The 12,664-nt window shown below is 40.7% G+C and overlaps 3 protein-coding genes across 8 annotated transcripts; 2 read left to right on the plus strand and 1 right to left on the minus strand.

The window, feature by feature from the left end:
- The first annotated feature begins 32 nt into the window (after positions 1 to 32).
- LOC117227502 (DNA polymerase beta) lies at positions 33 to 1,858 on the plus strand. The gene is made up of 6 exons (XM_033482791.2): positions 33 to 341; positions 478 to 677; positions 747 to 907; positions 963 to 1,257; positions 1,330 to 1,525; positions 1,607 to 1,858. The coding sequence occupies exons 1-6, from the start codon at positions 275 to 277 to the stop codon at positions 1,699 to 1,701; spliced, it is 1,014 nt and encodes a 337-aa protein (XP_033338682.2). The 5' UTR covers positions 33 to 274; the 3' UTR covers positions 1,702 to 1,858.
- LOC117227497 (heparan-alpha-glucosaminide N-acetyltransferase) lies at positions 1,785 to 5,613 on the minus strand. Of its 6 annotated transcripts, none has more exons than XM_033482784.2 (13): positions 5,485 to 5,599; positions 4,818 to 4,878; positions 4,414 to 4,665; positions 4,217 to 4,344; positions 4,032 to 4,138; positions 3,838 to 3,953; positions 3,678 to 3,775; positions 3,500 to 3,607; positions 3,168 to 3,429; positions 2,788 to 3,085; positions 2,587 to 2,711; positions 2,330 to 2,513; positions 1,785 to 2,255 (listed from the first exon to the last, which is right to left on the minus strand). In XM_033482784.2, the coding sequence occupies exons 3-13, from the start codon at positions 4,549 to 4,551 to the stop codon at positions 2,077 to 2,079; spliced, it is 1,743 nt and encodes a 580-aa protein (XP_033338675.1). In that variant the 5' UTR covers positions 4,552 to 4,665; positions 4,818 to 4,878; positions 5,485 to 5,599; the 3' UTR covers positions 1,785 to 2,076. The 6 variants fall into 6 exon arrangements, with proteins under 6 accessions (XP_033338675.1, XP_033338674.1, XP_076378223.1 ...); XM_033482783.2 differs by lacking the exon at positions 5,485 to 5,599 and adding an exon at positions 5,246 to 5,435; XM_076522108.1 differs by lacking the exon at positions 5,485 to 5,599 and adding an exon at positions 5,246 to 5,435 and having other exon boundaries at positions 4,818 to 5,153.
- A 654-nt stretch (positions 5,614 to 6,267) lies between these two features.
- LOC117227399 (caspase-1) lies at positions 6,268 to 12,294 on the plus strand. The gene is made up of 6 exons (XM_033482584.2): positions 6,268 to 6,492; positions 8,917 to 9,038; positions 9,135 to 9,379; positions 9,468 to 9,646; positions 10,709 to 10,844; positions 10,947 to 12,294. Exons 1-6 carry the CDS (start codon positions 6,355 to 6,357, stop codon positions 11,189 to 11,191), a joined length of 1,065 nt encoding a protein of 354 aa, XP_033338475.2. The 5' UTR covers positions 6,268 to 6,354; the 3' UTR covers positions 11,192 to 12,294.
- Positions 12,295 to 12,664: the final 370 nt, after the last annotated feature.

Below are 12,664 nucleotides of genomic sequence, written 5' to 3' on the forward strand. Positions count from 1 at the left end.
TCGCGGCATTCATTTTGAAACAAAAATATAATGATGTACCTTTCGACTAGCGCCCGCTATATTTCGCTAACTTCTTGCCGTTCTCGCGTTATAAATCGATATTCAAAAAATTACGTGTATAATTATTATCTAAAATTTAAGAAACAATCTAACAAGACCAAAATAGACACATTAGAATTATTTGCAAACAATTAAAACAATAGACTGCGTCAAGAATTCCAAAGGTATTTCACGACTGTGTCACATGCGACGTATATGATACATAATACATACGATGGGGAAACGAAAAATCACTGGCAATGAAGGAAACCCAAATACGGACTTACAGGAATTTTTAATGGGTAAATAATAGTTATACTATTTATTATCATCATCTTGAATTTTATTAACCCTGACCGTCACATATGACAGATATATTTTTCATTTTCTTGAATGTATTTCATCTTTTAAAGCATCGACTTGTTAATGAAATTGCAGAATTAGCAGATTATGAACGAAATGTCACCAAAAATGTTTTCAAATATAATGCCTATCGCAAAGCAGCTGCCACTTTAGCTGGTTTACCCGAAAGAGTGGCGAGCGGAGAAGCAGCAATGAAATTGCCAGGAATTGGTAAAAAAATTGCGAACAAGATAGAAGAGTTTTTAAATACAGGAAAGTTACAGAAATTAGAAGATGTATGTATGTTAATTCATTTGTTCAACAACTTATTGTCACACGAACTCCTAAATTTCATATTTTGTTAGATTAGAAAAGATGACAACAATGCTGCGATTAATTTGCTGACAAGAGTATCTGGTATCGGGCCTGCAAAAGCAAAAGAATTGGTAGAAGATGGTATAAAGACTATAGACAATTTAAAGAAGCATCAAGATAAACTGAATCACCACCAAAAAATTGGTTTGATGTAAGTTGATAGAAAATAAGGAAACTTTTATGTGTAACATAACTTCTTTTTGTAGGTACTTTGAAGACTTTGAGAAAAGAATTCCTAGAGAAGAGATATGCCAGAGTGAAGAAATTATGAAACATGCCATCAGTGAGTTGAGCAAAGAGTACATTGTAACAATTTGTGGCAGTTACAGACGTGGTAAAAAGGATAGTGGAGATATTGATGTTCTAATAACGCATCCAACATACTCATCCAAGGAGAAAGATGCAAAGAAAAAAGTCACGCTTCTAAAAGATGTTGTTGAATGTCTTGAGAAGAAAAAATTCATTATTGATACAATATCACTTGGGACAACAAAGTTTATGGTGTGTTAAACGTCATGCTATTTTCATATTATTCTATTTTCATCACGTTATAATAACTGAATTTTTTTGCAGGGTGTTTGTCAAATTCCAAACAGTTCCACCAAATCTTGCAGAAGACTTGACATCAGGCTGGCACCTTATGATCAGTATTATTGCGCTGTTATTTATTTCACTGGAAGTGATGTTTTCAATAAAAATATGAGAAGTCATGCTTTGGAGAAAAAATATACTTTAAACGAATATACATTGAGGCGTCTCACATCCGAAGGTAAGCTAAAACGAACAAAATTGCATCATGAGTAGTCTAGTTTTTAAGAAATCAGGATTCAATGAATAACATTTATTATAGGATTACCGGGAAAACCAGAAAAAATAACATCAGAAGAAGACATTTTTCGAATTTTGGGACTGCCGTACAAAGAACCAAAAGAGCGGGATGCTTAAATGAAAATATCTATTATTCATTCAGAGTCTATTTTCTATGCTAGTAAGTCTATTGTTTAGATTTTTGTTATAGAAATTTACTATTTAATGAAGACATTTATGTTACCTTTATTTATAAAAATAAAATACATCATTTCAAAAAATCATTTAAGATAAAGTCAGTTGTTAATTTATTTAGGATTAACTAATGTTGACAGTTGTCCGACGCACTAGTTTTGTTTTTCTTGCACACTGTTTTGTGCTTCCGATTATAAAACTAGGTACAGTTGATTTTTACTCAAATGTTAATTATGTAAAAGTAAGAAGATTATCGTTTCCATCACGATGTAGAGACATTCGTAAATCTATAATATCATACTGATGAGAGTATACTGTTTATACAGTTATAATGATATCTTTCCGGTGTAGTAAGTAGGCGACTAATGCCCACAACATTGTTGTCCACAAATTCATAGCTAACAGTGTCCCGTGTGTGCGATAGGAGATATACCACGACCATGGGAACAAAGATTTCGTTAATATATGACCAACATAAAGGAAGATGGGGTTTGATCCTGCAACAAATGCGTCGTACAGTTATACTTAGTCTACTCATCCATTTTTAGGGTGCATAATTTAAAATATTTACCAGCATAGACAAATGGTGCTCCTGTCCAGAATTGTCTGTAATCAATAAGAAAATACAAAAATGCGAACAATAAGAAAGCTAAACTGGAAGTAGACAAAACGAAGGACAAGCTCATCATCTTTTTGCTGATTGGAATGACTCCTTCCTGTCTCTCAAAATTACATAAAATTCCAGCGATGAGACCCTAAAAAGTATTCGATTATATTACTTTGAAATTTAATTTCTGAGCTAATTTCGTAGTTTAGAGATTTGCTCACCGTGATCATTGCCCAGACCACCCATCTAATGATTCTATAGTTGTGCTGGTAGAATAGTAACAGAATCTTGCCAGCGTGCACGCCCAAATAGACAATAAATATAGCCGATATAGTATTCATTAGTCCTGCAATTGATATATAGTAATTATTAACATTCAACTATTTGCCTTTTACGTTTAAAGTATTATTTGACCAATATACCTTCGGGATCGTATGGTAAAATGGTACCATAAACAGCATCTGATGTCTTATTATAGATGTGATTTCCAAAAATCAATCTGTCTATATAGCCAGCCGCGCCAGCAGTACAGTTCATATACTTTCCACGATGATCCAATTCACCACCTGGTCCGAAGTAACCCCTTGGACAGTTCGGTACAGGCAGGAGGAAAGTAATTAAAGTGTGAGTAGCCACAATGCCTGTTACAATTAGCCACTGGGGCCAGTTGTCTAAAATATCATGAAACGACGCAAACCGGCCGAACTGGAGCAAGGTATCCTAATAAGTCATTTGTATAGATATCCATTGTTCAGATAAAACAGTTTTATGGTTTCAAAATATTAAATAATCGTATGCAAACCTGAGAATGAGGTTTCATGAAGATTAATTCTAAGGTAGCACACACGAAGTACGTTATAGCCAGCAACTGCAGAACACCGGGAAAACGGAGGTCGCCCAAGGACTTTACACGACCATTACGTATGGAGTTCAGCATTAATCCGAAAAGTATTAATATCAGTGACCGTACAAGACAACGTAATGCTATTTTTATACGCGAAGTTGTAATACGAAGTTCTGCGCGCTTCGATATTGCTATTGTCAAACCCATAATCCATGCGAACCTGCAAATTTATTGTTGAGTTCATTGCACAGTATCGATCAACGCGGACTAAACAGTTTTCTATATCTTACCAAGGAAGTACCAAGTCTGCTATTGTAAGTCCAAACCATGCACTGTGATTGAACCAGACATACTCGCCTCCACCATTGTTGACAAATATCATCAATAGTACAGCAATTCTGTAATAAGACACATGACATGATAAACGAAAAAAGCAGACAAGTGGCAAGAAGTTTGCGCAAGAATTACCCTCTAAACGTATCTACAGAATGTATTCTGGTACTGGACTTCGTAGTTCTGATTGTTGGAAATGTTACACTTTCCGACTCCTGAAGCCTTTCCAAATCCTGAAGTATAGTTAAATAAATAACAAGTCAACACATTTGCAACAATTAGTCGAATTACTTACACTTATATTAAGTGGATTATTGGGTGATAATTTCCCTTTTATCACCCGTATAATGACCTTTGAAATCGACCATACAAGCGCAACTAAAATATATATCATAATTGCCGCAATGATTGCTGGAAACATAATTAATCTCGAGTTAATAAACATTCATTATTCCGATCTTCGTTACATTATTACGTGCTATAACTTACGAAGATAATTTTTTGTTGGTTCGCGTATGACATAAATGTGAGAACATAAATGTTCAGCCGATATATTCCATCCATAACTGCCGTGCTCTTCGAAGTTATACGTTTCGCTAAAATGACATTATTAATAAATGCGTAATACTAGGTTATTGTCGAAGGATTAAATAGATATATAAAAAAATATTAACTGGCAATAGTCCAAGTAATTAGAGCCTGGTTCTTTAACTTGATAATATATATGCAACGGGTGTTTTGTACTTATTATTACGCCTGTAGTACTTCGTGGTTCTAATACAGCTTGTAGTTTACCATTGCCCTGGAAACAATTCTTAATGTACGCAAGACCCAAAGAATAGAAATTTCTCAAAACATTATAGACGCTTACCCAATAAGCTTCCCATGCCACCGAATAAAAACGAACCGTTGCATTGTATAAATTTACAATATTGAAGCAAGCCTCGTCTATTTCCAGTGTCTTATTAGTATCGGAGCATTGATACGAACTGTCATCTAACACGTCCATTTCGCTGAACTTTGGATATAGAAACTTCTTCCCGCTACTTATATCCAAATATCAAACGATATTTTCAGAGATATCGCGTTCAGTTGATCCATGAGGCGCGGAACGATAACATCTCTGAAATCAGATATCAGTACTTGAAATTGTTGCTAATGGTAATAGGTAGAAACGAAGTCGTTAAGAGCACTTTCTCTTTGTTCTTTCTTTTTTTATGTCATTAATGTTATTAACAGACGAGCAACGTAACGTTATCTATCGATGATATTCACCTGGTCGCTACACACGATGTAAACAACAACACGACGAATCGATTTCAACGCACATATGTAACTGTCAAAAATAAATACAAAGAACGGTTGTAAAAAGTTATCTCCTCGAGCGTGGGTAGTATGTGGTAGATATGAGTCACTCAGTGAATTGCGTAATTGAAATGCATAGAAGATAAAAGGTTTCCCTTATCAAATATAACACCGTAACGCCATGACCAGCCTCTAGTAACCCATAATAAGAAAAAACGAGACGAGACGAGGCTATGAAACGTAGTTGCGTTACTCCCCCTGCTTTCGATAGTACTGATTTTAGCGGTGGCCCGTTAACCCTAGACTCTTGATGGAAATAAATATAACAAACAAATCCCTACGTTCGTTAACCATGTAATTAATTGACACACGAATTTATCGATAACAAATCAAATCACCATTTATCGAACAAACATCACCGGATAATTATGACGATTCTAACTAGTTGAAATATAAGAACTTTGATTCTGCTATCTGCGTTATTTGATTTGCAATATCGTATTCCGTGTGCAATCGTGTACAACGCAGTATGCAGCGGATGCAACGCAAACTGCGCAGTCTAGCCTTTCGCAAAAACTAGCGACATGTAACGAAACGTAGGCTTTGTGACGAAGCGGCGAGTGACTTACTAACTTACGATTAGATCTAACTAAAAACTTGGAAGAATTTATATGCACAATGTTAAACGAATTCTAGCGATTTAAGGGCTAGAAGAATATCTTCAGGGTACAGAAATGCGATGCAGACTTTCACCAAAGGATACAATGTAATTCTGCTTCTGAAAATTTAAAAATAGCGCCATTTGGGACGAGTGGCGCCTCTCGCGGCGAGTTTTCGAAGCTCCTTTCGGGGTCCGTACAGCGCCAATTAGTCCGGTGGCAAAACGCTCAAACTGTTGGCCAAAATTACCGACAGCTGATTTTGGCCAACAGTTTGAGCGTTTTGCCACCGGCCTAATTGGCGCTGTACGAACGCCGAAAGGAGCTTTGAAAACTCGCCGCGAGAGGCGCCACTCGTCCCAAATGGCGGCACTTTTTAATTTCGAGAACCGATGCATCGTACAGGCAAAGATCGTCTCTTCATTTTTTAACGATAAATAAATTGTTTTTAGTACCGGATGAGAAAAGGACTGCACGAACGTTGACGAAAGCGTAGAAAGATTTCAGGAAATCGCACAAACAAATTCATACGTTGTATCAATAATTTCCCACGTTGCTTCACTGACGCAACAATGAAACGAGGATCCCCCCAACTAATCCTTTGCATTATCTTTCGCGAATGTCCCGACTCAGCTGATTGCTGTTTCCATTGGTCAGCGTCATCGGGCAACCAGCTGATAAACAACTGGTCAACCACGAGCAAAGAAGCCCCCAATAGCCGCGGTCACCGGGCAACGTGACTGATAAACATCAAAGCCGCGATAATGATTGATAAGACCGCAATGATTTCCGTGTTCAATGTGGACATGGACATACAACGAGGCCAGCTCTCAGTCAGTTAAGAAACGATGCTCGTTCTCTTGCTCTGTGTGATTTCGTTCACGCGAACTGCCATTGTTCAGCTCTCAAATCGGTTGTTCGGTAAAGAGAATCAGGGACTCCAACATCCTCAAGACGAGCACCGACAGGATACCATGGACGAACAAGTAAGTACTCGACGTATTTGATTCTTCCGGTGTTGCCTTCGCTTGGAAAATATTCTTTCCGGCGAATAGTCGTCGGTGAGGCGATAAGACAATTACATCTCGAAGCTCGAAATTCTGAAAAGAAGGATTTCGGGGGAACCTTCCTCGATTCTTTGATTAATTTATAGACAGTTTTGTTCGTGGAAAGCGAAAACCGACATGACTGGACTATGTTTGATGCATAAACGCCAAGGAGATCGCTGTCCTTGCTTCGAGATAAATATTGTAAAACATTAAGGAGTTACTTTATTTTTCGTTGGATCGTTTATCAGATTTCCTTATTTAGACGAGCTTCGATTTATAATTCTATGGAAAAGAATGATCTCAAGTATCGAGCGATATACATATGTATAAGAATGATTCACAAACTTCTACTGGTTTCACCAGCGGAACTATTTTTATCGCCTTGATAACACTGGTATGCAGGTACATATATAGTAGATGATTCATAAACTATAACAAAGGTCAACGATCGTTTTGCTTGGTGTTTCCGTTTCCGTGCAGCTTTCGCTGAAATAATTTCAGAACAATCGCACGGCTACGAATCGATAAAATGTTTCACAATTTTCACGTTCGCGTCCCATTGTTTTCATTTATTTCTATACGCTTGCTACGCAATTAATTATCGCTTTCCCGACGAAATTGCGCAAAACAGATAGGGCAAGAATATCTTGAACGATTCCTCTTCGAAAACCGTGCCATCCAATGATTCACGCAACATCCTCGCTTCGTCAATCGCAAATTGCTAATCCTGATCGTTGCTTAACGCTGAACGAATCGTTGCTTAACGCGCTGGATACATTCATCCGGCCAAGGGAAGATGGTGTGCTCTTGGTTCGAAGAATCTTAATTGAGAATACGTTCTCCCCTGCACAATAATTTCTCCCTAATTCGCGCTCAGATCGCGCAAAAATGCTCTTCGCTCTCCTCTTCTAAAATTGTCCATTTCTGTGCACGATCTGAGCGCGAATTAGGGAGAGATTACCGCAGTCTCTTCTTTCGATAGAGAACAGAAATATTTTCCATCCTAAAATTTGTAGATCGGAACGAGAAAATAGATAATGCGTTTAAATTTGGTATCGATGCATAGCCGCCATTTTGTCGGCGTTTTGCATCGTTCCGTTTTCCACGCAAATAGGTATCGCAAGCGAACTATTTTTCACCACCTTTTTAATCGTGTCGCGTTCCACCGAGCATTTACATTAGAGAGATCATTAAGAGATCTGCAATATTAATTAGTTTCTCAGTTGTTACGCAAAAATTAATTTGGCAGCGATCGTGTTAACAGAGATTGCAAGAAAAAATATATATATATCACATTAATATATTACAAACAGAAAACGTTAAGTCGGTCAACGCACTCTGTGCCCTCGAGACCTAATTTTTCCCGGTCGCTTCTTGGAATTTTGGTTATCTATCGATCGGTCGCCTCTTCGACCATTATCTCTGATCGTCTTAAAATCTCTTCGAGACGAAAGATCGAGCTTTTCCCGGTGATATCGGGCACGCGCGAGTCACCGGATTCGAGTTGCGATCGATGACCGATGAAAAAAAGAAAGAGAAACAGGATCCATGGTGCAACCGAACAATAAGGTGCTACCGCGATAAGGAAATGGCCTAGAAAGATACCGAGACTACGCGGACCCGTGTCAAAGGGTTATTGGGAAACGAACGAAGGGGACGTTAATTAGCAGTAGTTATTAGAATCGAATAGATTATCGAGCATGCGACACCACGGTTCCAGGAGATTGTCGACGAGATGTACGCGACGCAATCACGATGAAATCACGATTCTATCGATCCTAACAACAATCGCCTAGCCAAGGTTTATCGGATGATAGTATCCCGTTATCTTATTGGTCATATTCTTGCGATAAATCGGCCCGTTCCTCTGATAAAACGGTGATCTCTCCCGATCGATGCAACGGAGATTCGCGCTTCTGGAAAATAATGCATTCGATGACGATCGATGCTCCTTGACAGATAAGACGGAGATGCGTTTTCTCTTTACGTCGTCCGATAAGCGAAACCTTAACCCTGACCCGAAACCTCTTAGTATCTACAGTAATGTCTCCCTTAGCGATGCTCGGATTGTCCACTAAAATGGATAATTTGGGAAGAGGAGATACGATTGTTCGAGCCTCGCGGCTCGTTTTTATAATTGTGGACAATTTAGAACTGTAACGATAAACCGCGAGGCTCGAACAATCGTATCTCCTCTTTCCAAATTGTCCATTTTTGTGCGCAATCTGGGCGTCAATTAGAGAGACATTGCTGTACTTCGCGTAGATCGGAACGATACCCAAGCCCGGCAGAAAATTAGTCGTTTTACGGTTCGGATAATCGCGACGAATATTTTTGTACCTCCGAGCTTTCGATTTGCAGGCCGGTCACGTGCCCGAATATAAGAGGCAACGATCCACGAAGGGTTCCAAAGATATCGACTCCACGGACACTATAAAGATCCAGGAAGCTTGGGAGGATTACGACGACGACGAGTATTTTCCGTAAGTGAATTTTCGAGGACGTCGAGCAGAGATTTTTGAAGATACCAAAATTTAACACCATTCCGTTAAAATCATTTGTCCTTATCCGCGTTGCAGCAAACCGGTTCATCTGGTGAAATCGCCGGTCACGAAGAACGACACGTATTACAACATGAATCATAAGAGGCGAGGAAAGTGCGTGATATTCAATCACGACGTGTTCGATTCGGGGGAGAAACATCGCGACGGGTCCAAGCTCGACGTCAAGATGATCGAGACTATTTTTCAAGATGTACTGGAGTTCGAAGTGATTCCGTATCACAATTTGACCAACAACGAGATCACCGAGACGACTAAACGACGTAAATGCCTGCGTTACGATCCCAAGAATTTATTCCAGGGGGAAACGTAGCTTTCGGAATTCTACTAAAATAGAGCTTGGATTTACAGTGAGCGCGGAGAATCACAGCGACAGCGACTGTTTCTGCATGTTCATATTGACGCACGGTACCTCCGGCGATACGTTGGCCGCCAGTGATTGCTATTATCCACTGAAAAGCATTTGGCAAAAGTTCACCGGGGACCACTGCCCAACCCTAGTCGGGAAACCGAAGCTTTTCTTCGTGCAAGTAAGTCGACAGACAGTTGACTTTATCGAAGATCATTTATAAATTTAAAAATAGCGCCATTTGGGACGAGTAGCGCCGCTCGCGGCGAGTTTTCGAAGCTCCTTTCGGCGTTCGTACAGCGCCAATTAGTCCGGTGGCAAAACGCTCAAATTGTTGGCCAAATTACCGACAGCTGATTTTGGCCAACAGTTTGAGCGTTTTGCCACCGGCCTAATTGACGCTGTACGAACCCCGAAAGGAGCTTCGAGATTTCGTCGTAAGAGGCACCACTGTCGCCAGCATTGGCAGATGCATGGTCGCTGAAAAACTTTAATTATGGCGATATTAAAGCACAGAAATATAAACCAAAGCTGCGGAATTGTACAGGAGAATATACTGCATCGATCTCGTATTAAAAAACAAATCGCAAAATTGCGAAACGTAATTAATCGCGTTTCGAAGTTTGATTAACTATTACGTTAATTACTTATATTTTGTAACGTTGTCATTCGCTTTCTTCGCACTGTATCGACGCAGCTGACGCTCCTCTATAAATCGGTGCCCTTGGTTTATCGTTTTATGCCCTACTTTTGCCTTAATTAATATTATTCGGCGACTCTGCGTTCTACGAATGCGGGCGACACTGCTGCCTCTTGCGGCGAAATCTCGAAGCTCCTTTCGGCGTTCGTACAGCGCCAATTAGTCCGGTGGCAAAACGCTGAAACTACTAGTCAAAATTACCGACAGCTGATTTTGGCCAACAGTTTGAGCGTTTTGCCACCGGACTAATTGGCGCTGTACGGACCCCGAAAGGAGCTTCGAAAACTCGCCGCGAGAGGCGCTGCTCCTCTCAAATGGCGGCACTTTTGAATTTCGAGAGTATTTTTAATAGCCAGCAAACTGTTTTTTCGCAACGTAGACGCGGATGTTGACGAAGAAGTTTCAAATTTTCAACTTGTTCTTTCTAGACGAATCTTTTTGCTATAGCGCAACGTTAATCGTAGTTTATTACATTCGCGGAAGGACTCGCAGTCTAGCGATTAGGCTGTGGAGAAATGCAATAACGCATACGTTGACTTTCAGGCCTGCAGAGGTGATCAATACGACGCGGGGGTCGGGGTGTACAGTACCGAGAATTCGGAGACAGATTCTGTAGCCGTCGCTTCCTACAAAATTCCTACCCACGCGGACTTCCTGATCGCTCACAGCACGATGGATGGTAAACTTCCGTCGATTAGCCGGAGAACTTGCAACCCTTTCCCATCCGCTACCAGCCCGAAACACGTAGTCGCCAGCTAACGTATTATTTCCTGTTCGAAAGGATTCTACTCGTGGCGCAACCCGACGGAAGGCACCTTCTACGTGCAACAATTGTGCGAGGTGATAAAGGAGTACAGGCATAACCATGATTTGACGGAGATGATGACCATAATTGCCCGCATCGTCGCCAACGAGTACGCGTCGTCCCACTATTTGCCGCACAAAGACGATCAGAAGCAGATGCCTACGATAACGTCGACGTTGACTCGGAAAATTCTTTTCACAAAGAAGAATAGACCGGCGTAAATCTTGTCGTTATTAATTTTGCGGGAGTTTTTGGATACACCGTAAGGAATCTTTTCGACTTTCATCGGTTCGATCGGGCGCGATAGAAAAATAGAAAATTTCGTTGAAATCGAATGTTTCGAAAGAGTCGCGATCACAGGAATATCAATTCGCGGATGTTCCTCTCATCGTCGACCGCCGTAGCTTCGAAGACCTCGAAGATGGAAGTTAGAAACGCGAGACGTCTTTCCCTTTCTTTTCGAGAAGATCTGGTACCCTCCTACAATACCCGACAAATCTTACAAAAAAAAATGATCTCTGAAACGGAGCTTCGTACGAACGTTCGTTTACAGTTTCGCTTCGACGCGACTTCGTCGATCGGCGGAAAAGCTATTAGTTTTTATTGATTTACGATTAAAACGAGTATTATATTAATATATATATATATACAATATATTCGCATCGTACGCTCTATTCTACGACGGCGCGGCTCTACGAACAGACAAATTATTCGCGAAGCAACCAACGATGTAAATCGCCTTGAATAGCTGTACAAAGTGTCTGAAATGTTTCGCGTGGGTGGTCCTGCTGTGATAAATGTACGAAAGTACGTTAATAACTTAATTTTCCTTATCCCGGCGAATGACAGATCACAGCCTACGACACTTAAAATTTTAAGCAGGCGACTCGAGCCGGTCGCGAACGGCTGATCTCGTAGTTAGGTTAATCGTAATCGGACCGGCGGAGTCGCGAGTCGCAACCGAGATTTTCACCGACGAGTCGTAGAAACCTGAATCTACGTTCGCGAGCACGAACGATTATGATACGAACGATATACAGCGATGTCTTCCTAATCGACGCTCGGATTGTGTCCAAAAATGGACGATGTGGGACATATTATTCGAGCATCGCGGCGCGTTTTTATAGCCGTTGACGATTCGTGACTATAAATATGAACCGCAAGGATCGAACAGTCGTATCTCCGTTCCGTAAATTGACCGTTTTTCTGGACAATCCGAGCGTCAATTGGAGAGACATTACGGATAGCGGTCGGCGGACCGTAGAGTCGCGGGCACACGCATCGTGCTTCTTCAAATAAAATAAACAATTTTTACAAACTCCAACCTCTTTATTCGTATTCTACAAGCATCCCGGGCGAAAGGAAACGTCCATAGAACAATCGAAGGACCCGATTCTACGATGCGGCAGGAACGTGTGCGAACTTTTCTTCTCGCAGAGTTTACGGAGCGCCGGGAAAGTTCGATAAACATGTTCGGGGGTCCGTTCGAATGCAGGGAACACGGGGCTCCTGACAAATAATATCGTCGGAGATCGATCCTGACCGCGGGAAACAAGGCTGGAAGCGTTTCAAGCGACGGAATTATGTAACGCGAGGAGAAAGAGCCCGAAGTCGCTCTCCCTGGGACCGATTTTTCCGTCGGCGCCGTTTCATCTTGATCCACAATTTCATGCTTCTCCTTCGTCTCTCCCCGT

The sequence above is a fragment of the Megalopta genalis genome, chromosome 5 (genome assembly GCF_051020955.1).
Source record: "Megalopta genalis isolate 19385.01 chromosome 5, iyMegGena1_principal, whole genome shotgun sequence".
Classification (NCBI taxonomy): Eukaryota; Metazoa; Arthropoda; class Insecta; order Hymenoptera; family Halictidae; genus Megalopta; species Megalopta genalis.

Excerpts from the sequence above, each read along its gene's own strand:
- LOC117227502 (XM_033482791.2), top strand. The coding sequence starts at position 275 with ATGGGGAAACGAAAAATCACTGGCAATGAAGGAAACCCAAATACGGAC. Across the intron at positions 342-477 it reads CTTACAGGAATTTTTAATGG|AATTAGCAGATTATGAACGA; the intron begins GTAAATAATAGT and ends ATGAAATTGCAG. Across the intron at positions 1,258-1,329 it reads TTGGGACAACAAAGTTTATG|GGTGTTTGTCAAATTCCAAA; the intron begins GTGTGTTAAACG and ends ATTTTTTTGCAG.
- LOC117227497 (XM_033482785.2), bottom strand. The coding sequence starts at position 4,551 with ATGGACGTGTTAGATGACAGTTCGTATCAATGCTCCGATACTAATAAG. Across the intron at positions 3,086-3,167 it reads TCATGAAACCTCATTCTCAG|GATACCTTGCTCCAGTTCGG; the intron begins GTTTGCATACGA and ends ATGACTTATTAG. Across the intron at positions 2,712-2,787 it reads TTTACCATACGATCCCGAAG|GACTAATGAATACTATATCG; the intron begins GTATATTGGTCA and ends TATCAATTGCAG.
- LOC117227399 (XM_033482584.2), top strand. The coding sequence starts at position 6,355 with ATGCTCGTTCTCTTGCTCTGTGTGATTTCGTTCACGCGAACTGCCATT. Across the intron at positions 9,380-9,467 it reads CACCGAGACGACTAAACGAC|TGAGCGCGGAGAATCACAGC; the intron begins GTAAATGCCTGC and ends TTGGATTTACAG. Across the intron at positions 10,845-10,946 it reads CGCTCACAGCACGATGGATG|GATTCTACTCGTGGCGCAAC; the intron begins GTAAACTTCCGT and ends CCTGTTCGAAAG.